The sequence below is a fragment of the Canis lupus genome, chromosome 23 (genome assembly GCF_011100685.1).
Source record: "Canis lupus familiaris isolate Mischka breed German Shepherd chromosome 23, alternate assembly UU_Cfam_GSD_1.0, whole genome shotgun sequence".
Taxonomy (NCBI): domain Eukaryota; kingdom Metazoa; phylum Chordata; class Mammalia; order Carnivora; family Canidae; genus Canis; species Canis lupus.
In genome coordinates, this window is record NC_049244.1 from 39,329,264 (window position 1) to 39,354,928 (window position 25,665).

The 25,665-nt window shown below is 44.3% G+C and overlaps 1 protein-coding gene across 3 annotated transcripts in view; it reads right to left on the reverse strand.

The window, feature by feature from the left end:
• Positions 1–21,221: 21,221 nt before the first annotated feature.
• SLC9A9 (solute carrier family 9 member A9) overlaps positions 21,222–25,665 on the reverse strand; it is a 538,349-nt gene continuing 533,905 nt past the window's right edge. For all 3 annotated transcript variants that reach the window (XM_038571125.1, XM_038571123.1, XM_038571124.1), the window contains exons 15-16: positions 24,248–24,353; positions 21,222–22,937 (exon numbers count right to left, since the gene is read on the reverse strand). In XM_038571125.1, the coding sequence (XP_038427053.1) occupies positions 22,710–22,937; positions 24,248–24,353 (334 nt within the window). In that variant the 3' untranslated portion in view covers positions 21,222–22,709. The remainder of the gene's footprint in view (positions 22,938–24,247; positions 24,354–25,665) is intronic.

Here is a 25,665-nt window from a genome sequence, read left to right on the forward strand (position 1 = left end):
CGAGTTAGGAACATATGGGCATTTCTCAGGGTAACCAACTTTGCTGGGGACCCACACAGTGATCTGATGAACAAATGTCGTGAGTTTTAAGGTTCCTCTTCGTTTTAATTACCCAACCTCATAGCACCCTCTGAGAAACAAGGCTCCTTAAGCAGATGGGGTTAATGAACCAGCTCTCTACCCTCGTCCTTGTCCCAGGCAGCTTGTCCAGGACAGAGCGGCAGCAAGGTTGGGTGGCTGTTTGGCTTTAACCTCAGTTCTTGGTTCACATTCTGAAAATGTAGAATCTTCTAAAGTGTTATAAAGAAAATGAATCATAGCTATTCTAGAGACTGTTTTGAAAGGCTGATGGGATGTGATGATCACTTGATAATAAGCAGATAGGGCTAGAACTCTAAGAGGATGAGCTGCTTAGACATTACATATCTTTTCTCCCATTTTTAGGGCCTGCTGCATTGGCCTGGAGACCTCCTGTTGCCCAGGTAACCCAGGCCCCCCTCTCTTGGATCCTCTGGAGGATTTTGCTTCTCTGTCATCCACTCCTGCTTCTTTTAATCTTAGCACTGTGTTTTTTCTTTGACAAACGACTCATCACGCACTCAATCCATGGAATTCAGGTGGAACCCGTTACTAACCTGCTCCCTCAACATCTATATATCTCAGCTCCAAGACGGACATGTCCCCTGGGCCTATCCAATTAACATATTCCATCTCTTTGGCCTCAGTGACTTGCGTGGGGTTGTTGGTCGCCTTATTCAAGTTGATCTTAAGAATTCTGGCTCAGGGATTTTGTTGGAACTATTGAGAAAGAAGTTCCTTCTGTCTGTTGCTTTTGCCGAGCTGGGGCCCAGGGGTCACCATGAGGAGGGTAGCTTCTTGAGAAAGGGAAACAGAAGGAAGCGGTGTCAAGAGGTTGAGCATGACATACTTACTTCCTGATGTCTTTTGAGTGTGTGGATCCAGTCATATTCATCAGATATGCCCATCAGACTTTTCTGTTACATTAGTCAACAAATACCCCCCCTCCCACTTGTCTTTCCTCCAGCTGGTTAAAGCTGTGTCTCTGTAACTCATAGGATCCTTTCATAAGAGGTTCCTGGTGAATACTTTCCTGTGCACACTCATGTACCATCCAATTAAAACTGACCTGTCCTATCTCCTTGGGGACAGGCTCTTGGGGCCAGTGGTGTGTGGTGAGCTCACCTAAGAAGTAAGTCCATGCTCATGAGCCATTGGGAGAGAGATGTTGAGAGGATTGTCTCTGGAAAAGGGTTTACATTCCAATACCAGTTTTCTGGAGCCAACACTTCTTTCTTTTTTGGTTAACCCAACAGAATGGTTGTGAGGGTTGCAAGGAAGGAGGGGTTGGGGATGAATCATAACTGAGTAACTTCTCTGTGCTAGGTACTGTGTCAGATGCTTCACACATGTTACCTCACTCCTTACACAGATCTAATGTATATTAGCATCCCTGTTTTACAGATCAGAAAATACTATCAACGGTAGTAATAGCTACTATTTATTGAGTGCTACGCTCTAATGTTGACTCTAATTCTACTTTATCCCTTATAATCATAATAACCTGCAAGGTAGAGATTTCAGTCTATATTTTATGGACGATGAAACCAAGTTTCAGAAAGGTTAAGTTCACCATCGCACAGCTAAGACAGAGAATAAATCTGCATTCAGACAGACCCAGTTTGAAAGCAGCTTGATTATGAAACAGATCTTCATTAATAGGCTTGTGGTGGGTCTGATCAGCTAGATATTTTGGGCTAAGGAGGGCTTTTCAGCCTGCCTGATATTGAAAGGGAAGGATGAGTTCACTGGGAATAAATGATATGTGGTGCTGCCCACCTTGGGTCCAGGCATAGCGACCATCAGCTGCAGTTGGGGCCTCTGGTCAGGTTATTTGCTTACCAAGATCTAAAAGGGTTCTCAACCCAGAACTTTCGAAAGACAAGAAGGAATCCTTAAGGACACAGTGCAGAACACAGCTCTCATCCAGCCTATATATTGCAGAATAAACCCACACATATTGTAAACATACTGGATGCTCCTTATATTTGAGCATCTGGTGTTAATTACTAGTTGGTAAAATGTGGAGCTGGCTGGGCTTAGGGGGCGTTTGCCAGGGCCTATTAGTATTCGCTCCGTATGTTGTGTGAGTCCTAGGAGTTCTGTTGATCTGTGCTAATGTCCTGTGGTGATTTGTGTCCCACATTGATCCATGCCAGCCCACTTGAGACGTGTACTCTTCTTTCGGAATCAGAGTCGATATCCCAGTTACAAAGCGTTCTCTTTTAGAATGCAACCACTTGGAACTCAGTCTGAAAGGTTTATCAATTCCATTTCAGTCATGCCATGTACTCTTGTTCCAATTGTTAAATTAATTAAACAAAGAACCCATTAGACTGAGGTGGCTCTAATGCCATAATTGCTGTCTATGTAAGCAAACCAAAATCTAAGCCTGCAAATGCCTCAAGGTTATAAAATCAAAATGCTAAAGGCAACCAATCCCAAAGAGCCAACGAGGCTCTCAGCAGTAGCCAATCAAATACTTTCTTGGCTTTCACACTTTCTCATTCTAAGTCTTTCTTTTAGCACCTGTCAGCAAACAGAATGCTCTTAACCACTTCTGGCTGGATGGTGCCCCATTACAATAGATTTTTGCTCAAATACAAGTGAAAAATTTTAATATGCCTCAGTTTGGCTCTTAGCAGCCCCCATAGCTATCTGCTTGTGGTAGGCTGAAAATGACTCCCAACAGATGTCCGTGTCCTAGTAGTCCCTGAAGCCTGTGAACACGTTACCCCACATGGTGAAAGGTACTTTGCATTGTGATTAGTTCAGGATTTTAAGGGGTGGGGGAGATTATCCAGATTCTCCTGGACCCAGTGTAATTATTACAAGGTCCTCTTCTGAGGAGGTGCAGGAGGCTGAGTGTGAGTAGAAGGAAACACGATAGCAGAAGCAAGAGGGACGTGGTGATGAGCCTCACACTGCCTCAACTCCAGAGGTAGAAAAAAGGCAGACAAATGGCCTCTCTCCCTGAGCCTCCAGGAGGAATCCCATTCTGACACCTTGACTTCAGGCCAATGGGTCTGATTGGAATTTCTAACCTCTAGCTCTGTAAGATAATAAATTTATGTTGTCTTCAACTAAATTTGTGGTAATTTGTTACAGCGGCATATGCTCCAGACCAAAGCTTAGATGTTGGAGGGATTTATTTTTTTCCTTCAGCAAATGCCTTTTGCAAATACCTGCCACACAGCATTTCAGTGAGGGGCTTGTGGAGGTGTACGCGTGACCTCCCCCTGCTCCATCTAGGTGGGCATCATGGGTTCCTCTGGCTTTAAGACGAAAGAGAATAACTTCTGATTTGTGCACATCCTCAAAAACCTTTCCCCTCGCTGGCAAGGCCCTTGTTCTCCACTCCCTTTCTCTGTCACACTAGTAACGGTCCCCTTGCCACAGCAGCTGCCAGTGAAAGCTGTCCACTTGCTCTGTCACCGGGTTTTACTGTAGAGCAGAGGTCTGGTCAGTTGATCAATACAAAGTTAAGTCACACTTCTATGTTGTAATTTGGAGATCACAGTGGAAGGCCAGCTTGCCCCGGGTTACTGAGGGCCTTGAGGACCCTGATTTCATCACGGTACTGGGTCTCGGTTGGACAGGAGGATGACTGGACCCGGGATAGGACTGGGTGTTATTGGAGCCAGTTAAACTCAGAAGAAAGCTGGCGATTAAACTTGCTTCTATCCATCCCTACCCAGTATATTTAACGCCAGGGACTGGTATTTACACTTTCCATTTGGGAATGTTCTTCCCTTTAGTAGGGAACGATTATTATCAGAAGCTCGCTTAGCATCTGTGAAGTCAGCACAAAGGGAAGATATTAATATATAAAAATTTAGAGGATATTTAATTTGGGACAACTGTTTTCAAAAGAAGAAATTTAAAAAAATGCTTGGCAAAGTTCGATATGTGACAGTAGCAAGGGAGGGCTGTTCTGGGTGCGTCGGGGTGGGGGTTCCTCCTCTCACCTGTGGTGGCCCCTGGTGGTCCTTGGAGGGCCACCGTGGCTCTGCCAGGGACAGGCTGGGTGCGTGAGCCCTGTGCCATATCAGAATACACCTTGTTGATGCCAGCCTTGGTATCTCTCCCATCCCGACTGACAGGGCTGGACAAACAGTGAGGGGGTCTCTGAGCTTCCCCACCGTGCGTTCCAGGCCAGCCAAACCCCTTTGTGTTCCAGAGCCTGTTCTTAAACACCGGGTACAATACAATTGATTAGGATTTATTTTTCTAAATTACAATTACAGTTCAGTTTTGTTTCTTTGAAATAACACTCTGGTTCCCTTGATTGGAGTTTTGAATGTTCCCAATCTCTTCAGTCACACATTTACCATCTTTTGGCTTATTTCTACAGATGGCTCAATTCATGCATTATGTATGGGTTTTACAGGTGGTGCCTCAGAGGGCAAATTTATTCCTGAATATTTGCTGAGTACTCTGGTCACTCCCATGACTTATCCCGTGGTGAGGGTCCCACTTTGAACGGAGCCACCTACTCTCCTCACGGGAAGCCCACCCAGTAGCATGGTGCCTGTGAGGGGGGCAGAGAACACGTTTTCTTCTTTCCCTCCAAGTTTCTGAATGGGGAGGGAATTGTAAGGCTTGACATAGGATTAGAACCATCAGATGTGTCTAAACTCAGCTTCAAAACTCAAGAACCTCAAGTCATGGTTCTCTTTGTTCTACAACAATGCAAAATCCCCATGTCTTCACCAATCTAGAACAGAAAAACGGCTGAGCGCTCAGGGACAACTCAACTGCTAATGACACTTCCGTCCCAGCATCTCAGTCTTCAGTGAGACTGTGCTAATTCAGCCTTGCTTGGTTTAGGATCCGTATTTTTTTATTCTCTTCCAATCATTTGCTATTTCGGTTGGAGCTGGTTGTGACTTCTTTCTTGTAATTGTGTTTGATTAACATCGACTTGAAAACAATAGTTGTCTTCTCCCCCTGGCATCCTACAGGGGCCCTACATACCTTATAGCTTCTGGTCTCCCTCTCTGCTCCTGCTTTGCCCTCATCACAGCCAGTTCTGCCTTCCCTGGCTCAGAATTTCTGTGAAAGGTTGAAGAGGATAGACGACGACACCGACACATCCCAATCACATGCTCCCTGCCCCTTACACCCCAACACTTCCATCACATGCCAGCCATATGGTTCAAACTATTGTCCTGTCCCCCTGGGGGGCATCAGTATTTGTTCAGAGACCCTCAGGCCCCACCCTATCTCCACAGAGAGCTTTCTCATGTTACACAGCTGTGCTATGTGTCTTCATCACTTGAACTTGACCCACTAATGCTGCTCTCCAGGGGATCCACACAGTGTGAGAGATGCATCACTGGGCTAATTATACACAATGGAGAAAAGTTTACTTCTCAGAGCAGGAACCCTTTTGAGGTTAAAGCCACCATAAATGCTTATAAAATGCTGATGCCTGGATAGAAAGAGCTAATAATTCCCCTGTCGGTTCCAGGCCACCCGAGAAAGCCAAGCCTAGTGGGTGTTGGAGGGAGGCGCTGTCACTGTAACAAGTGTGATGGCTGGAGGTCATCTTAATTGAGCTGCTAAATGGAGTTGTGTGTATTTTTTCCTTTTTAATGTGGTTGGGTCACCGTTTTTATGGCTGTATTTGTTTCATCTTTCTTAAAACTGGCTTGGCTTATTGGCACAGCTGGGTGTTGTGGACTGAACATTACTAGGAGTAATTTTTTCCCCTTCAAATGGAAAGTCTCCTCTACCTCTTCCTCGGTTATCTGTCAAAAGTACTTAGTATAACCTGACTTGTGGTAGGTGAATGACTGAATTGGATTTGCTTGCAGCTTCTTGGCATGTCTTTCTCAAAACATTGTTAGCAGATAAGGATACTAGCAGGCATTTGATACACCCGTGGACCACCATTTTCATAGGCAAAAAGATACAACACAAAATTTTTTTAGAAGATTTATTTATTCATGAGAGACAGGCAGAGACATAGGCAGAGGGAGAAGCAGGATCTCTGAGGGGAGCCCAATGAGGGACTCGATCCCAGGACCCCAGGATCACGATCTGAGCCAAAGGCAGATGCTCAACCACTGAGCCATCCAGGCACCCCCTACAATACAAATTTTAAAAAGTGAAATAAAAACTGTGTTCAGAATGAAAAACAACAGTTTTATCCTCGTGAGAGACATGATAGGGTTTGCCATCCTTCACTAATGTATACACGTATGTATACAGACCCCAGAAATATACCTGTCCAGTGATGGAGAGTCTGAGCCACAGATGAATTTCCCTATCTAGTCGATTGCTTTTTAGTTCATATTTCTCCTACATTTGGAAATCTGAATTCGTAATATGTCTTTAGTAACGCAGGGACATGTAGGGTATCTCTCTGTCAGATAGTTCTGGGTATCTGACTAGAACATAAACCCAAAATTACAGAGTGCTTTCTCGTGATTGTCTTGATACGCATCAGCCCCTCTTTCAATTAGTATGTCCTACTGTGGAAGTGGTAATGTTTCAACAAGAAAGATGATAGTGAGCGGAGACCTTATTTATTTTTTGGTTGTATTTGTAAGTCTTCTTCATATTCTTTTGTAGCATTTAGATATGGCCTTTAAATGTGGCCATTAAGAAACCATGTATTTCTCTCTCTCAGGAGAGAAGAATATAATTTTTTGGAAAATAGCCAATGGGATGGAGGGATGGAGTTGTCTGCATCACTGGTTGTTTCTCAAAATTTTACATGTCTTATTTCCAATATTAAAAGTATGGTATTTCAGCTCCGAAGTAATGGGTTCACGCTGTTCAAGACACTGAATAAATGACTGTGATATATAACTTGAGCAACAGTTAGATGATCAATTATAGATAGAGATGCTCTCTACTGGCTTCCAGAGTCATGAAGTCAAAAACATTCACCATTTAAAAAAAAAAAAATCCTAGTCCCTTTCCCCTTGACATTCAGAATATTTGGGTGAGTGAAAGCATAGAAGACTCACTGTCCAGTCTTTACATGACACAGTGAAAAACTCTATACAACAATTTGATTTGATACGCAATTTTTAAATGTTAAATCAAGATCATGGCTTAAAATGCCATCTATATGCTGATGGTTCTCACAAAAAGAAAATTGTAGGTCTAGCCTACTGGTCTCAGAGGAATAGAAGGTATAGCAGGACCAGTCCCTAAGTGGCACCGAAGCCACCTTAGCTATATCCAGCTGGGATTAGCAGACCCCAACACCTCACAGACACATGAGCTGAATAAATGCTTACTGTTTGTGGTGCTGAGATTTTGTGGTTGTTTGTTATGTAGCAACAACAGCCAGAAATACCTTCTTTCTAGCATTATCTCCCTGGAATCTCTTTTCGACACAGAAGGTGGAATAATCCTCTTAGAAGCCAGATTTTTATCAGTTATTTGTTGTTCCTGCAATTGGTTCTCTCATTTCACCAAGAGTAAAACAAAAATCTTTGTAAGAACATACATGATCTCCTCCCCTTCTCATTTCCTCTCTCACCTCATCTTCCACAACTCTCCTCCATGCTAGCCATTCTAGCCTCACTTGTTTCCTTGCTGTCCTTGAACGTCCCAGATAAGACTAGAACTTTCTTCCCACCGATATCTCCATGGCTTGCTCCCTCACCTTTGTCAAGTCTTTGCTCAAATGTCTTTGTCTTTTTGTCTTTTTGTCATTTTTTTTGTGCCTTCTCACAAGCCTACTCTGATCATCCTATTTGAAGTTCCAACTTCCACATACTCCTCACCATATATTCTCAACCTTCCTCATCCAGCCCTATTTTCCTCTCCTATAGTGTATCACTTCACCATATACATACATTCATTGTTAAAGTCTGTCTTTCTCTGTTAGAATGTAAGCTTTATGAGGGTAGGACATTTTTTTTTTTTTAATTTTTTTTTTTCTTATTTATTTATGATAGTCACACAGAGAGATAGAGAGAGACAGAGAAACAGGCAGAGAGAGAAGCAGGCTCCATGCACTGGGAGCCCGACGTGGGATCCGATCCCGGGTCTCCAGGATCACGCCCTGGGCCAAATGCAGGCGCTAAACCGCTGCGCCACCCAGGGATCCCAGGGTAGGACATTTTTGTTCTTAATGTTCACTCATGTATCCTAACTAAGTACCTGAAACAGTGACTGATATATTTCTTGTAGGTACTCATTAAATATTTGATGAATAAAGGTCAAGATGTACATTGGTGACCACTGAGGTTCTTTCTGAATAATGTAGTATGTGGATGGACATTTTTATTTGCCTAGCAAAGGGCTCCCTGGCTATCCTAATAGTATTTTGCCAGTATGATCTTAACACACCTTTTCTAGTCTACTTGATGAGGCGTAAAACAATCACCGTTAAACTGGAAAGTCTTTTCGGTAGCAAGTTGTTTTAGTAACAAAGAAAATGAAATGTTACGGGGCATTTTTACTTCATTTATTTATCTCACATAAGCCAAGAGCTGATGTATATTCTATTCATTGGTGGTGTTGTCCAACGGAGAAGTGAAAATGCCAACTAGCAAACATATGTGATCACAAAGGCTTTTCACCTCAAAAATTGTGTGCTAAAAAAACGACAAAAAAAATTGGGTGCTAAAGTTTATTCATATTTTCCTCATGAGCGTATTTATAATGAAACTAGTTTAACAAACCTTTTGACAAAAGTATGGCTTGGCCCATTTGACTGTTAGGCACACAACTTTGAATGATGCGTCTGTGGCTTATGACCCTTCTTCAACTTTGGGCCAAATATGTCAATTTTGTACTGGAATGTGCTATTTTGTACTTTTTCTAGACAGATTCAAGGGCTTCACTAGAGAAAAGAGGAGCTCTTTGAGCTCTGACAATGAAAGTAAGGCTTTATACCCTCCTCTGACAAGTTTTGTACCAGATGATGTCCTCTGAGGTGGAGGGAGGTGATTATTACTGAGTTTCAGATGTTCTTGCTCCGTGTCTCCTTGTGGACTCACCTGCCAGGCCAGCCACTGGAGCCACAGCCCATGTTCTCACTTGAGTCTTGTTTGCTACCTATGTATACACATACCATTTTGAATCATAGTGTTTACATTACTGTGTCTGTCTCCACTTTAACGCTCCAGTGAACAACTTAGGAATCACTGATCCATTTTTACGAATTGTGATGACATGATACTAACAACCAAAACGTATATTTGACTACTGTAAAGAGTGATGCATAAATAAGGAGAAAATATGTTAATCGAGATGAGCTGCACCCTGTTAACTGAAGAGTAGCTAACTGAAGGGTTGCTAGAGCAAGCTGACCAGTACTATCCTTATCAGTCATGGACAAACTTTAAAAGTGGGAGGATTTTTGTGAAAATCACAGTCAATATCCCATTTAAAATGAGTGGCCTGGCTGTGAACCAAATGGCTCTGTCCTTTCATTGCCAACCTGCCTGCAGACCCCTCGACAGATCATTAAAGACCGCCTGTTAACCAAATCCCAAGCCTGAGAAACCTTGCTCTGACCTCAGCTACTCAAAGTGTGGTCCAGGGACCAGCAGGTCAGCATCACCTGAGAGCCGGCTGGAAATGCAGAATCTAGGGGCCTGCCCCAGACCTTTGGAATCAGAATCTGTGTTTTAATAAGGTCCTCACGGCATTCAAATGCACATTGAAGTCTGAGAAGCTATTCTAGGCTTCTCTTTCAAAGATGGGTATCAGGAAGGTGTACTTACTCTCTTAATAAAGAACAGCAGCCTCGCAGCCCTTAAGGATGTCAATCCACACCAACTGAATTGGCAGTCGGAGAGGAGTAGCAACAGGACCCTGAACATGCTACTTTGGCCATGTGGATCCTGTTGAACTGAAGACTCTGAGCTCAGACTCAGGAAGAGCTTTTTACCTGCACCTAAACTGCCCTCCTCCCCCAGAGCTGTCACCAGAGATAACTTCTTACATCACAATGGCTTATCTGTGTAACAGAGAAAAGTTTACCAACATCTGCTCTTCCCATCTTCCTGTGAACGGTCTTCCTCTTCTTTGAAGGCCCAGACCACTACTGCCTTCGGAGCTCAGGATGACCTATCAGCCTCAATTACCTGACTGCGGGGTGGCGGGGGGGGGGGGGCTCCCCATATTTTTATGGGGCTCCTGTATGTATACAGAATTTGTTTTTCTCTTGTTAATCTGTCTTATGTCAATTTAATTATTAGATAGGCCGAAGAACCTAGAAGGGAAACATGAAAAAGTTTTTCGCCCCTATGCAATCCCTCACTGACCCAGTAATCAGCTTTTCATTTCTGGCGGGCACAGACTGTAAGGTGGGGGTGGGGAATAGGGTGGCTCTTGGTCAAGGTTTCACCAGGAAAAGGATGCTCTTGGAGACCCATAGCCAAGGTTGACTGAGCCAAGGTTGGGCCAAATTCTGATGCAGTTCTCATCTTTGGATCCAGTGTTATGAAAAGGAGCAATTTGAAGCGATTTGGCAGATGATGTTGCGTGGTCACAGGGGCTTGAAGGGAGCAGTTATTTTTTCCTCTTTTGTTCAGGCAGCAGCTGTGGCTCCCTATAAATGATATCCCAAATGTGTTGTATGCCAGGGATTTAGAACTTGATGATTCACAGGTTTTGTGAGTTGGTGCTTTTCTAGCTGGACAGTGGTCTCAGCGGTGCATGTAGTTATAGCCCAAGGGTTGAGAATATGCGTCCTCAGCACCTCTTGGTTAGTTTTAGCCCATGTGCTCCTTATTGCTCCAGCAACTGTGATACCACTGGACAGGCCCTAAGCCCCCTGCTGTCCCAGCTTGCTCCAGTTCGTTCTTCTTTTTCCTTAGATAGTCCTCCCCACATTTCTAGCTTTTACAGCCCATCCTAATCACCACTTCCTCTTGGAAGACTTGGATGAGTTTTTGCAACTGGATCATGTCTTTCCTTCCTAGAAAGTCTTCGTGCTCTAGTGGTTCTCCACCTTGGTTGCACATTAGAATCATCTGGGAAGCTTTAAGAGCTATCGTCGTTCAGGCCAGAGCCCAGACCAACTAAGTCAGAATTAGGCGGTTGAGACCCAGGTATCAGTAGACTAAAGCTCACCAGGTGAGTCCAGAGCTAAGCGAGGGTGGAGAAGTAGTCCCATAATCCTTTTCCCTTCAAAGTTCCTCTTAAACCTAACTCTGCTATGTATCACACAAGAGGCCACTGCTTTCACTTTATCTCTGTGCCCGAATTATAAGCTTCCAGAAATCAGGGGCAGAGTTTTCTTATCTCTGTATCCCTCAATAACATCTAGTATGTAGTTCAGGGAACTTGCACACTGTTCTCTTACCAGTCATTCACCCTGCTGTGGGGCCCTAGGGTGGCCACCGACCTTGATCAGAGGGGGTGTGATTACTGTGGCTCTTGTTGCTACCGTCAGTTCCATTTCTGGGTTCAGGGATTAGAGGTAGGAGAAGTCAGATCTATATGTGCTGAGATATGCCAATATTTCTGGTATTCCAAGGCTTTTATCCACTCAGGAAAGAATTGTATTTTGCTGGAAAAAAGCATACTTAGAGGGATAGAGGACTATAGACGTCTTTTTGTCTGTTTAGAAACTGTTCGTTTGAATGATCTTTGCTGCATAACAAATTACTGCAAAATCTAGTGGCTTAAAACCACAGTAAACACTCAGTCACATAGTTTCTGTAGATCAGGAATCCGAGAGTGGCTTAATTGGGTGGTTCTGGCTTAGGCTTTCTCATGAAGTTGCAGTCAAGTTGTCATCTAGGACTGTGGTCATAGGAAGGCCGAATGAGGTGAATGATTCACTTCCAAGGTGGCTCACACACATGACCGACACGTTGGTGCTGACTTGGCAAGAGGCCTCAATTCTTTGCCACATGGCCTCTATGGGACTGCTTGAGTGTCACTACAACATGGCAGTTTATTTCCCCTCAGAGTGATCCAAGACAGCAAGACAGAAGGTGAAATGTCTTTTATAATTATGTGCCGTTATCTCCACTATCATATTGGCTACACAGGTCAATGTGGGAGGGGACAACAAAAAGGACTTGCCTTTTCTTTACTGGAGGGACAGTCATTTAAATGATTCTGGTGATCCTCTATTGGATGGGCATGTGATGTAGGCTGGCCAACTGGATAACTATGTCCCTTGGGTGAAGAGTCTTGGTGTAAAAATGGGCATGTGATGGACACAACCTAGGTCAACCTGTCATTCCTAGGATTTTGCTAGAGCGATCAAGAGAAAATGTCTTCTTGGTGTAGGGATTATTGGCTGTGGGAATAATGGAAGTCCAGGGCTGCTGGTGGACATCTTTGAAACTGTTGGGTGGGCCTGCTGAGAACAAGGCAAAAATGGAGAAGAACAGAGTGTGTGTATGTTTGGGGGGAGAGAGAGAGAGAGAGAAGGAGAGAAGAGAGAGAAACGGAGAGAGGAAATATCTTAATGGCCTGGTTTGTGCCCTTATAATCAGCTGCACCAAAGCTCCTGGACTTGTTATCCTAGTGAAGACTTCATTCTTCAGCTAGATTGATCTAGATTTTTGCCTCTTTTTTTTTTTTTTAATTTTTTTTTAATTTTTATTTATTTATGATAGTCACACAGAGAGAGAGAGAGAGAGAGAGAGGCAGAGACAGGCAGAGAGAGAAGCAGGCTCCATGCACCGGAAGCCCGACGTGGGATTCGATCCCGAGTCTCCAGGATCGCGCCCTAGGCCAAAGGCAGGCGCCAAACCGCTGCGCCACCCAGGGATCCCTAGATTTTTGCCTCTTGTACCAAATCAATCCTGACTAATCCAGGGCCTGGAAGCCTGGGGCCCCCCAGCTCGCTTTGGCTCACACTGCTCTGTGTGTGGTCATTCTCCAGTCTCTGGTCTTTCTACTGTAAACCCTAGGAAGCTGAGGGGCATATATGTAGTTTTCTGTCCTTGGTGCTGAGGCATCAAGAGTTCTTAGTGCATATTGACAGACTTGTACTAATTCTGCCTGCAGCCTGGGACAGGGGATATAATCATGATCTTTGGACCTATACAGTTCTGGGTTCAAGACTCCTCTCTGCCATTAATCAGCTGTGTGATCTTAGGCCAAGGGCTTAACATCTCTGTCTCCCAGCTCCGTGCACCTAAAGCAGGACTTGAAACGTGATGTTCCCGGGGCTGTCATGAGGATGAAATGAGATATCACATATGGAAAAGCGAGGCTCATATTAAAGGGTTATTTTTTCCTTTTTCTTTCTAGACACGGTCCCAGGTACTTTAGAGCTCTACCTAGCAGGATTGAATTCAGTTCAGTTCTGATAAATTAGCATATCCTGAATGCCTGCATCTGCAAGATGATGAGTGGACAATGGGGTTTCTGGGAGGTAATTTTGCTTAACTGAGGGCGGGTGAGTTTCACAGTATGACTGCATTGCCTTAGGCCACGTTCTGAAGCAGAGGATATTTGAATCTGATCTCTCACAACTAAATCCTTGCTGAGGCACTAGCCTCCCACAGACCAATTGTAGGGGTGGGCAGCCTTGGGGAGGATGCCTTCCGGGAAGAAGCTGACCCCTGCAGTTCAGATGGTTCATTCCCCTCCTTTACCTAATTGATCTGTGTGGCGAGGTGAGCCAAGACATCTCTGAATTGATGTGCTTCCTGGACTCTATCATTGCTCATCTGTTCCATCTTTATTTATCCCATTAATGATGCTGACATTGGCAATTCCTAACCTTGATTATCAGCAGTACTTTGTAAGGGTTTAATAAATGTTTGTCAAACTGAATGAATGACAGGCTGATGGACAATATTTGGGAAATATATGGAACCTTCCATAGGTAAGCTTCTCACTCCTTGCCACCTCCCCTACACCTAGCCTAAAAGCTGCCCTGCTCTGAATAACAAATACCTGAAAAGCTTCTTTGTTAATCTCACAAGTACTTCGACATTTTGCTTCAGGGCCATCCTTGAACTGTGCTACAGATGGAGAAGGGGTAGGAGACCGGATCAACCCTGGGTAAATCAGAATATAGCATGCCGTGTGTGTTTTAGAAACAAATCCCTGACGTGCTCCTTTCAAAAACATTTGAATTCAGCAGATAATCTACCTGTTTCCTTAATTTCGTGCGAGTATTCCTCCTACAACCTTTGTCCTTCTGCTCCAGTGTAGAGGGAGACGGGGAGGTGCGGGGGAGATCAGATGAGGGAAAAGAAGTCTCAGCTCAGGGCAGGCCTTCAGAATGGGCAGGCTGGAACTCTCCAGTACAAGCTGAAACTATAGTTCAAAGGCAGAACTTCTCCTTCTTCCCAGAAGCTTCAGTTCTGCTCTTAAGGCCTCTGCACTGATTGAATCAGGCACACCCGGATTACGAAGCATAATCTCCTTTCCTTAAAGTCAACGGATTGCGATGTTAATTACACCTACAAAACATACCTTCGTAGCAACACCTAGATTAGTGCTTGATTGAATAATTGGGGATTTTATCCTAGTCTGGTTGACAAGTGAATCTGTGGCCATCACAGCTGAGGAAAGGTTGGGCACTTGTGTAAGACCACAAGCACAGTAACAGAAATCACTATTTTTCTCTCTAACCCTTGTTCCCAGGAGTGCCAGATCTCCTTGGAAGGGATTCTCCAAGGGTTGTTTCCCAGGTGCATACTCTGTCCATGCACTGGTTTTAGCACTCCCTGGTTCTCTGTTCTGTTCCCTCTTTCCTTTTCTTGTCAATGGTTCTCCCCAGGGTTTGAATGAAAATCATCCATGGTGCCTTGAAGATAAATGTGCTTATCCTTGCAAAGATGCTGGCATGATTCTTTTGTGGGGAGGGCGTATCGGGATTTCTCTGCACGAGTTGGAGAAAGGTGAGGAAGTTCATGTGGTATTTGAGAACCTCTTTGGTGAAGTTGTGAGGCACATCTCATCCCTCCAAATATACATCTCCAGGTGAGACCTTTTCCTTAAACTTCAGATCCATGTAAATAGCATCTGGACCTGTCCATGCAGCTCTCCACCAGAAACCCAGGCTCAACATGTACAGAGTTGAATTTGTTGGCTTTCCCCCAAATCTGTTCCTCTTCTCAATACCCTCAATGAATGGAACCATCAAAATGCCATCATTTCAGCCTTAAGCTTGGGGTCATCCTGGGCTCCTCCAGCTTCCTCACTTTCCATAGCCTATCAGTTATTAACTTTGTAGATTGTAGCTCGGAAACTTACCTAGAACCTATACTCTGGTCCATCCTCCCTGATTCTGTCTTATTTAAGTTCTCATCATCTCTTTCCTGGGCTATTGAAATAACACCCCAACTGGGCTATTATACTTCCTCCAGGCTTACTTGTACCCTATCTCCCTACAATCCATCTAATTATCTTTCCTGTTTAAAAAATTTCAATAGCCCCCCCATTCTCACAAGATCATGGCTCAGACTCCTCTGATCTACAGCTCCAAAATTATCTTATTCTTCCATTTTCTTGCCCCCAAACACAAACAGGCTATATGGTAGCCATGTGGGATAACTTACAATTTCTCTAATGTGCCAGGGTGTTTCACACCCCTTTGTCTCTGCCCACGCTGTTCCCTTCAACTGGAATGCTCTTCCCATATTCTAGTGATCAGTCTTACCTCCTGCCCCACAGACCAGCACCAATCATATCTGCTTGGTTAAACCCTCTCATCTTTCAAGATCTCATGTGTAACTTCTTCCTTAAAGCCTTTCTTGACCATGCCTTCTTTTCCCTCCCACATCTTGAAGACAGAGCCACTCTCAAAACTGACCATACATGAATATGATATCATTATAAAATTTAAAAATAACGTGGATAAACCAAAGGCTCTCTCGATTTAGCCCTTGCAATCTCACTTCCCTCTTGCTTATCAGCTTATTGTAGATCATTCCAGATTGTTTTTTCACCGACAGTTTATCTTGGAAATATTTCCATGTGAGTGTGTGCTTATGGACCCGTTCTACACAGAGTGTAGTTAATTGCTGCAGAGAATTCTCTAGTATGAGAGTATTGTGGCTAACTCTTCTGATACTGATGGATATTTTCCTCCCCAATAATTACAGTAACACTGCCACAAAGAATATCATTTTGTATGCTTCCTTATGCACAGATGTCAAGTGCTTCTTTTCTGCAGAGATGCCTAAAAGTAGAAGTCTGAATAGAAGGTATACATGTTCGATTCTACTTATTTTTAAAGATACTTTTATATTTGAAAGTATATTTTTAATTTCTCATGCATTGATAAGAGTTCTTTGTATATTTTGAAGAATAATCCTTATTCTGATATATACACGAACATACATAAATGTATATATGTGTGTGTGTGTGTGTGTGTTTGTATTTCTCCAAGTTTGTCTTATAAAATTTTATTGTCTTTGTCATAAGAAATTTTATGTTTTTTATGTGGCCAAATCTATCATTCTTTGCTTTTGGTTTCTGTCTTTCTTAGGAAAACTGTTCACATGCCACGGTTATTTACATATTCTATTTTATTGCTTTGCTATCCTATAGTTTTTGGGTTTTTTAAAATTATTTTTTTATTTTTTGCATTTGGCCATTTAAATTACTTGGAATTTAGGGCCATGTATTTTTTCAGAGCATTACCTGATTTTTTTTTCTTTTTCCAAACTGAAAGTCAGTTTATCCACACTACTTAGTAAATGACAGCCTATTTATTCTCAAACCAAATTACAATGCCATTTTTTATGAACTAACTTTCTAACTATATTCATGAGTCTGCTTCTGTAGTCTATTTATTTATTTTTAAAGATTTTAGTTATTTATTCATGAAAGACACAGAGAGAGAGAGAGAGAGAGAGAGAGAGAGGCAGAGACACAGGTAGAGGGAGAAGCAGGCTCCATGCAGGGAGCCCGATGTGAGACTTGATCCTGGGACTCCAGGATCATACCCTGGGCCGAAGGCAGGTGCTAAACCGCTGAGCCACCCAGGGATCCCCTGCTTCTGTAGTTTATAATAGATTTTCTTGATACCTTTTCTTGTGGACTGTTCCACTGAACTTCTTCTTAAAGGGGAATTTTAAGAGTCCCCCTTAAAATTTCTTGCAGAGCTGGTTTGGAGGTCACATATTCTTTTAGTTGCTGCCTGTCTTGGAAGCTCTTTATCTCTCCTTCCATTTTGAATGAGAGCCTTGCTGGATAAAGTATTCTTGGTTGCATGTTCTTTTCATTTAGGACCCTGAATATATCCTGCCAGCCCTTTCTGGCCTGCCAGGTCTCTGTGGAGAGGTCTGCTGTTACCCTAATACTCCTCCCCATAAAAGTCAGGGATTTCTTGTCTCTTGCTGCTTTAAGGATCTTCTCTTTATTTTTGGAATTTGCAAGCTTCACTATTAAATGTCGAGGTGTTGAACGGTTTTTATTGATTTTAGGGGGGGATCTCTCTATTTCCTGGATCTGAATGCCTGTTTCCCTTCCCAGATTAGGAAAGTTTTCAGCTAGAATTTGTTCAAATACATATTCTGGCCCTCTGTCCCTTTCGGCGCCCTCGGGAACCCCAATTAAACGTAGGTTTTTCTTTCTCAGGCTGTCGTTTATTTCCCTTAATCTATCCTCATGGTCTTTTAATTGTTTGTCTCTTTTTTCCTCAGTTTCCCTCTTTGCTATCAACTTGTCTTCTATGTCACTCACTCGTTCTTCCACCTCGTTAACCCTCGTCGTTAGGACTTCTAGTTTGGATTGCATCTCATTCAATTGATTTTTAATTTCTGCCTGATTAGCTCTAAATTCTGCAGTCATGAAGTCTCTTGAGTCCTTTATACTTTTTTCTAGAGCCACCAGTAGCTGTATAATAGTGCTTCTGAATTGGCTTTCTGACATTGAATTGTAATCCAGATTTTGTAACTCTGTGGGAGAGAGGACTGTTTCTGATTCTTTCTTTTGAGGTGAGGTTTTCCTTCTAGTCATTTTGCTCAGTGCAGAGTGGCCAAAAGCAAGTTGTATTGGGAAAAAGAGAAAAAGAGAGGAGAGAAAGAAGGAAAGAAAAGAGAAAGAGAAAAAAAAGGGGAAGAGAAAAAAAAACGAAAGAAGAAAGAAAAAAAAAAGAAGAAAAAGAGAAAGAAAAAGAAAGGAGAAAAAAAAGGGGGGGTGGGGGAAGGAAACAAATCAAAAAGCAAAACAAAACAAAAAAACAAACAAAAAAAAAAAAACAAAAAAACAAAACAAAACAAAAAAAAGAACCACCGGGAAGTATCTTCTGATTCTGTGTTCTTTAAGTCCCTTGGCTTCTCCTGGAAGTTGTCCGTCTAGCTGGTCTTCTGGGGGAGGGGCCTGTTGTGCTGATTTTCAGGTGTTAGCAGTTGGGGGAGCTGCTGTGCCCCTGCCTGGTGCAGGGCTCAGTGGGGGTTGTTTACCCCGTGAGGCCGCAGGAGGAACAGCCCCAGTGGCGGGGCAGCTCTGGAAACCTGGATTCAGCTCCGGCAGGAACTCCGTCTGCAGGGCCTGGAGGCTCCGGGGCGGGGCCGCTGATGTGCTCAGCTCGGGGCAGGAGCGTCCTTGCGGTCCTGGGCCCTCCCGGCCTTCTGCCTGTCCTGGGGGGAGGCCGGATCCTGGGCTGTGTCCCGGCGCCCTGTGCTCCGGGGCCTGCGCTGGTGGATTCGCGCTCCCGGGCCGTGCAGCCCCCTCCGCGGAGCCGCCGCCCGAGCCCCCCGAGCTGCTCCGGGTCCCGCCGGGTCCCCCCGTGCGCGCTGCAGCCCTTAGGGAGCTCGGCGCACTCTCCTGGGCGCGCAGTTGCTCTGTTACTGTCTCAGGGAACCCGAGGGCATCCCCGCCCTCCTGAGTCCTGCTCCAACTCCCCACGAGCCCCTTTCCCCCGGGAAGGTCGGTGCAGCTCCTGCTCCTCCGGGACGGGGCTCTCCTGTCCTGGGGACACTCGCCCCGGCCTCAGCCCGGCTCCTCGCGGGGCCCCTCCCCCTTGGAGGCCTTTGTTTCTTTACTTCTTTTTCCCCGTCTTCCTACCTTGATAGAAGCGCGAACTCTTCTCACTGTTGCATTCCAGCTGGTCTCTCTTTAAATCTCAGGCCGAATTCATAGATTTTCAGGATAATTTGAAGGTTTTCTAGGTGGTTTGGTGGAGACAGGTGATTTGGGGACCCTACTCTTCCGCCATCTTGCTCCTCCCCCCGATTTTCTTGATACCTTTTCTTATTTCTCGGTGAATACCACACAGTTTTGGTTACTATAGCTTAATTGTATGTTCTGGTGTCTTATGAGGAGCCTATTGCTTTTTAGCAGCTGTCTTCTCCTACTAGATATTTGGTGGATGGGACCAAGTCCTATTTGTCTTTGAATTTTAAAGACCTTTTCATAGTTTGTCTCCATGTGTTTTGGGTGATGCAGATGAGTAAACCCAGAAGGCATTGGCACTATTGATGCTACCGTTTATATTCTCAAGGTCTCAAAGATCATGGTGCAAATAACAAATTTTCTGGTTTTTATTCCACTTTTTATTGTAGTTCAGTACTTCAGTGAGTTATTACACAGGACTCTTATTATTATTTAATTTGTTTTTGAATAAATAATTCATCTCTAACGTACAAAACCCCAAAGGTACAAAAGTGATAAATTAAGTCTTCCCTCAGTTCTTAAGAGGCAATTATACTACCAATTTCTTCTTTAATCTTCCAGAATGCCAGCATACCATGCATTCTGTTTTGCACCTTGCTATTTTATTTAACAATATGTCCTGGAGATCATTCTATAGCAGTACATGTGATGCTGTGTCCTGAGATGGCTGTGCTGATCTGTTTAACCAGGATGGCAATTAGAGTTGTTTCACTAAATACTCTTTCTATGTATAATATTCTTAAATAGCTAGAATAAAAGTTCTGCACATGACATAGGTGGGTCAAAGGGTATTTGAATTCTCAGCTTTGACTCATATCATTAAGTTGCTCTCCAAGAAGTTTCTAGAAACTTCATGAATGAAGGCTTGCCACCAGGCTTCCAACTTGGCTCAGACATGTACTGAGGGCCAGGGGGACACTACAGAGGATCTAGCTGGGAGCCTGACAGTGAGTGGAACTGTGTGTGTGTGTGTGTGTGTGTGTGTGTGTGTGTGATGTACACATGGTAAGAAGCTCAAGGAAAAACCATCAGTCAATTAATTAATTAGAGTCCTGTTTAAAGCTCTAATAATGAGTGCAAGCATTAGTGGTTTGAATAAAGCTTCTTTGCCTTTATTATTCATTAGAAACTGGCAGTAAGTAATAGGTTTGAATTTCACAGTCCTCATGCTGCTAATCAAAGCACAGAGATCTTAAGATCATAAATTATTATCCCTCACAACAGGAGCATAAAGGGAATTTGGTTTTATGAATTGTTAACTGGGACACTAGCTCGCCTCTCTTCGGGTCTTGGGCTGGTTCCGAGGGAAGGAGGCTGGAAATCACGTCTTGAATCTAGAGCACTGTCTTACAGATTGGACAGGGCACAATTTCCTCAAATTTGCAGTATTTTACCTACTTGGAGTCAGCGGGATACGTGGCTCGACCCAGATTAAACAGCCCCTGATTCCCCTTATTTGTGATGGTTCGTGATGTTCAGCTGGGAAGAGTTTTTTTCTATGCAGAAAGCGGGCTTTCCTGTGTGTCATGAGATGGCTGTGCTGTGTTGTGTGTCACGGGCTTTCGTGAGTTCGTGCTGGGTTTAGTTTGTGTGCCTCCCCCCCTTCTCATTTCCATCTCATATGTCATATTTCCCTCCCTTCTCTCCACTCCTGCCCATGCTAATGTTTGTCTGTTTTGAGAGGATCTTCTCTTTCCCTGGCGTGTCTTTCTCCAACTACACACAAAGCACCCAAGTTCTCATCTCTTCCTTTCACATTAGGGCAGAAAGAGATGAGTCTTTGTCTTCTGACTTTCCTTTTTCTTCTCCTCCAGGACCCCCTCCCTCTCTTTTTGAAGTTCTACAGGATTTCTGGTCTCCAGCAGTGCAAAAGGAGGAGGCTGTTCCACTGGGCCTGACTTAGCTCTCCCTTCTCTGGCTGCCATCCGCTCTCTCTCATTCCTCCAGTGGCTTGGTGGGCCAGCCCCTATGGCTTTCCTCAGGCCAGAGGACCCTTGCAGTTCCCTTACATTATCTTTTGGTGCTTGCTTCATCCGGCATTTCAAGTGTAAAGGCGAAGAACTGCCAATTAGCATGGGCAGAGAAAATGTCTCTAAATAAAGCATTGGCCAACACAATCATACTTTATAACAAAAGTTTATTAGGATTAGGTCACATTAGAAAACTTCATGCTTTGCCATTTTTGCTGTATTAACCTGGAATGACCAGATTATACTTAGCTGAGTATAAAACAATTTGTGCCCTGTACTGTTTGGAAAGTAAGAAAATCGACGTACATAGCGGTGTGCCTGACACCGCCACGGTTAATAGCCTAACAACTGGTTAGCAAAGCGTATGTTACTTCCAAGCTTTGGGGAGTGATGAGGAAAACATCATTTCTTACCTCCTTCAGAAGCAGGCTCATCATAGTCTGGGCACCTAAGACTGGAGCCGACTTTTTTTTTTTTTTGGAATCTAGTATTAACATCTGTATTTCAAGAGAAGCTAGGCTTGAGGTATCTTTATGGCTTGAAAGGCACAGGTCATGCAGCTGAATTAAAAGCTATTGTGTTGGTCTCTCTGTCATGGGCCGTGAGCCACCTGTCATAAGGGAGTCCTGGTGCCGTGTCCTTGACCCTTCAGTCTGGTGTACGCATCATCAGCTCTGTTCCTCTAGCTTCTGCTTTTGCTAATCAGCTGTGAGTGTTGGAACTGGAGGATGGGTCGGGACTCTTGCACCGTCTCCTGCCACATGGAGACCGGCCTGTGCTGTAGAATCTCATTACCCAGCATACAGAGGGGACCTGCCACAGGGCCAAGAAGTGACTTAAATGCAAGCAGGACAGAAAGGCTCATTCTTCCAATACAACACAGAATGGGGGAAGAGAAAACAGCTTTCCCTGGAAGGGGTCCTACCAAGTTGGAAAGCAGAACTGCATTGAGTGCAGGGTACGCCCAGCTGTAACTAACCCCTGCCTTTAATAGGAGAAGCGGCTTGAAAAGAATGCCAAGGAGAACAGTGGGTCACCACACAGCGTGGGTTCTGCAAGGCCACCGACAGTGGTATCGATCCCTTGCCTGGGCTTTGCAAACAGCCCTGGAGTCATTAAGAGCATGTAGGAGTCTAGGTCTTTATAATATAAAAATTCCACTTAACAAAATAACTGGGCATTCCCTTCAGCTTAGAAGCCACATGTTTATGCTCAGAAACTTTTTTTTTCTTCTGATTTTTAAACTCTCCCTAATGAAGGGAGTAAAATCCAAAATCAAAGTGAAAGGGCCTGGAGAGCTACACACCGAAAAGAAACACCTGCAGACGCAGCACATCTGTTCCATCCTTCCAGCAGCCAGACTCCTGACTCCCTCCTTCCCCGCCCTTCCCACCCCAACCGATCCACTCATAAAAATGGCTGCTGCCAGAAACTTCAATTCAGTTGCATAATATAGAGGGATGAGAAGAAATTCTTATTTCTTCAGGCACCAGAGGATAACTTGTGACAAGGTTGTGATTCTCTCCGACGGATGCTCTTACCACATGGTCCAGCCTCTCTCCTACACTGCCTCCCCAGCTTGGCAAGCATCCCGCTGCGAGCCTCGCATCACTTGTGGTCACATCGGTGCTGTTCCCCTTAGTTCAGCTGGGACTGACCCGGGGTCTGCTCAAGCTTGAGTTCGTAGCCTCCCAGGCCGAGGTCCCCCTCATAAATGTTGTCCTTGCTTGGAGTCTGCGGTGAGGCTTTCTGGGCCAGACTCAGGCTTGCAGGAGGCCTGCAGGGCGAGGGGGCTTGCTCCTGGTAGCTCATGGCCAGTTCGTCCTGATTCACAATGCACTCCACGTCTTCCTCTTTTAGCTGTTCCTAGAGTTTGGGAAGAGAGAGAGGTCACTTTGTGATGAAGAAAACCACAGCTGTCCCATTGTGTAAGACCACAGGGGCTTGTTTTCCTTTCTTAATGGGCCTGGCTTGCCCTGGCTGAGGTTCTGTGGCAGTGGGCACCGCCTTGCCACGTTGGGGGCCCTAACACAGCCACGTGAGGGCTCCAGGCCTGAGGTGACAGTTGGTAGAGAGGGCGCACTGACTGAATGCCTCCTTGGGTTAAGGGAATTAAAATTCAGTGGATTTCTTGGACTGGTACTTAACTAGGTTGAGAGGAGTTAGGAGTTAGAGGAGAATCCTGGCCCCTCAGTGTACAGAATGATTCTCCACGTTGGTTTTGTAACACTCTTGCCTATCACTAAATTCTCCAAATGCAGTTTCTGTTGTATTTTATTTGAAAAGTGTGTCCCCACAGCATGTTTCTTGGGATGAGTGTCACAAAGCTCAAAATGGTTGGAAGTCCCAAGAGTAGATAATGGCAGAAACTAACCAGATCTGGTCAACTTAGTTTTCCTCAGACAGAGCTTTCCTTGAAGGGAAGAATTAAGATCTCAACTCTTCTTTCATTGGCTTTGGGAAGACCGTACAAAATTACTCATAGAATGAGCCCGGGCTAGGTGACCGAGGTCCGTGGTTTCCAGTATTAGGCTGTATCAGAATCACTTGGAAGGTCCATTGAAGCAGAGATGCTGGGCCCCAAGCTCAGAGTTCTGAGGGTGGGAAGCTGATAATCTGCATTTCTAGCAAGTTCGCAAGTGATGCTGAGGCTGCTGGTCTGGGGACACACTTCGAGAACCGCTGCCTTAGGCTGCTCTGCCTGGAGCACATCTGAGATGCATTATTCTCTGTCTATGCAACGGGGTGGCCAGCTGGACAACCTCCAAGAGTGCCACAAACCCTTAAGATTTTGCTCCTCTCCAATTCCTGACACTGGTTTGTTGGTAAAGATTCTAATTGCTTCTCAGCATTTTTTATTCCACTCCCTTGAGCTATAAAGCACAGGCAGGCCTAATATTTAAAACCTCAGAACACAGCAGTTTGTGAGGACATATGACTTCGTTTACATTTTCTCAATTCATTTTATGGTTAAAAAAATATTGGTAACAATAAAAAAAACTTGCATTTTAAAAAGAAGAATGAGCCCACATCAGCAACATCTGAAAAGAAAAGAGAAATGCCTCTCGGTGCAGCGAATTTTAAAACGCTTCCTCCTCAAGCTGGGGAGTGACAGCCCTGAGGTTCTTGGGCTCCTCGGCACCCAGCAGCCTGTCCCACCCAGGGTAGTTACTCACCCCGTAGGCCTGAGGACTGGTGAGCAGCCTGGAAATTGGACCACACCATTCAGGTAATGTAGTGGTCAGTGGAGGGCCAGAGTGGGTTAAAATTGGTTTCAGATATCTGCAAGGCCTGTTAAGGAATACTTGGCAAGAAAAGGAAGTTAGAATTTCGTTTTTCACACAGCACAAACCTTCGCATGCAGCGAAAGAGACAGTTATGTTCACCTTTAAATCCCCTACTCCCTCATTTAGGAGGCAATTTGGCCTGCAAAAATTGCTGTTTATAATCTTTGCTCCACACACTTTTCCATCCCTGCTGGTAGCCTTTAATCAAGAAGAAATGGGGACTGGGCCAGCCAACATCAGCGAGGGGGTAAATGTTCGTCTCCTCCTCCCCCCCTCCCTCAATGTCTCATCTGCTTGAGAATGCATTTCTTAAGAATTATCTTAAACAATAGCATAAAGGATTGTGTTTTCTTAAAACTGCACACAGTGCTTAAACCACCAGTAATTTTCACAAAGAAGCAAGAGGTATTTCATAAAATGTTCAGTCGTTTTAGAACTGGGTAGTGAACATAGGTTGTTTTCCAAAATACTTTATTTTCACTATTCAACACAGTCGCTTTATACTTCAGACATCAATGCATCCCCATACGAAATTATGTAAATAAACTGGTGCCAGGTTCATTCTATTGTCTAGCACTTGTCTTTCTTCTCTCTTCATCCCAAAGTGCTCTAACAAGTTCAAAGAAAACCGTGTTCATCTAAAGCCGTTGTTTCCCTCCAATCTAGCAATAGTGAAACCCCTAGAAGCTGCCTTGGGTTGCCTTTGTATTTCTTTTCTTTGCTCAAAGGAACGTGGTGGAATTATTTCACCGTTCCATCAGACACAACTTTTAAGCTTTATATTATTTCCTCTGCTGGAGAATATTTCACCTCATCAACTTTCTGAAAAACTAATAAATAGGGAAAGGGAAAAAGTGGAAAGCAGTTAGCATTGGTTGGCTTGTGAAGATCCGAAGTCACCCCCGGCACCGAGGATGTGAGGAGATCTTGGAGATGGCCCTACTGGAGGCCATCTAGAGCTGGCCACTGCTCTGTCATTCCTGTGATGCCCTGAGCATGTGAGGACAGAGGGAAGATGCAGCCTCCGGGGGCCAGGAATCTCGGTGTCTCTGGCTTCAAATGCTTCACCGACGAAGTGGTGATAAGGCAGGGGATGCCTGTGAATATAGCCTAGTGACGATGCCAGGGGAGTTACTGCAAAGATGCTTAAGCAAGTCTGTAATTCCAAGTGCAAATGGAAAACATGACAATTCCTTTCAGATGGGCAGCTGCTGTGCTCAATGAAGGACCAAGGAAGATATTAAAGTTGAGAGCCTGGCATTCCTTGTAATATCTGTTTTGTTTTTTTAAGATTTTATTTATTTATT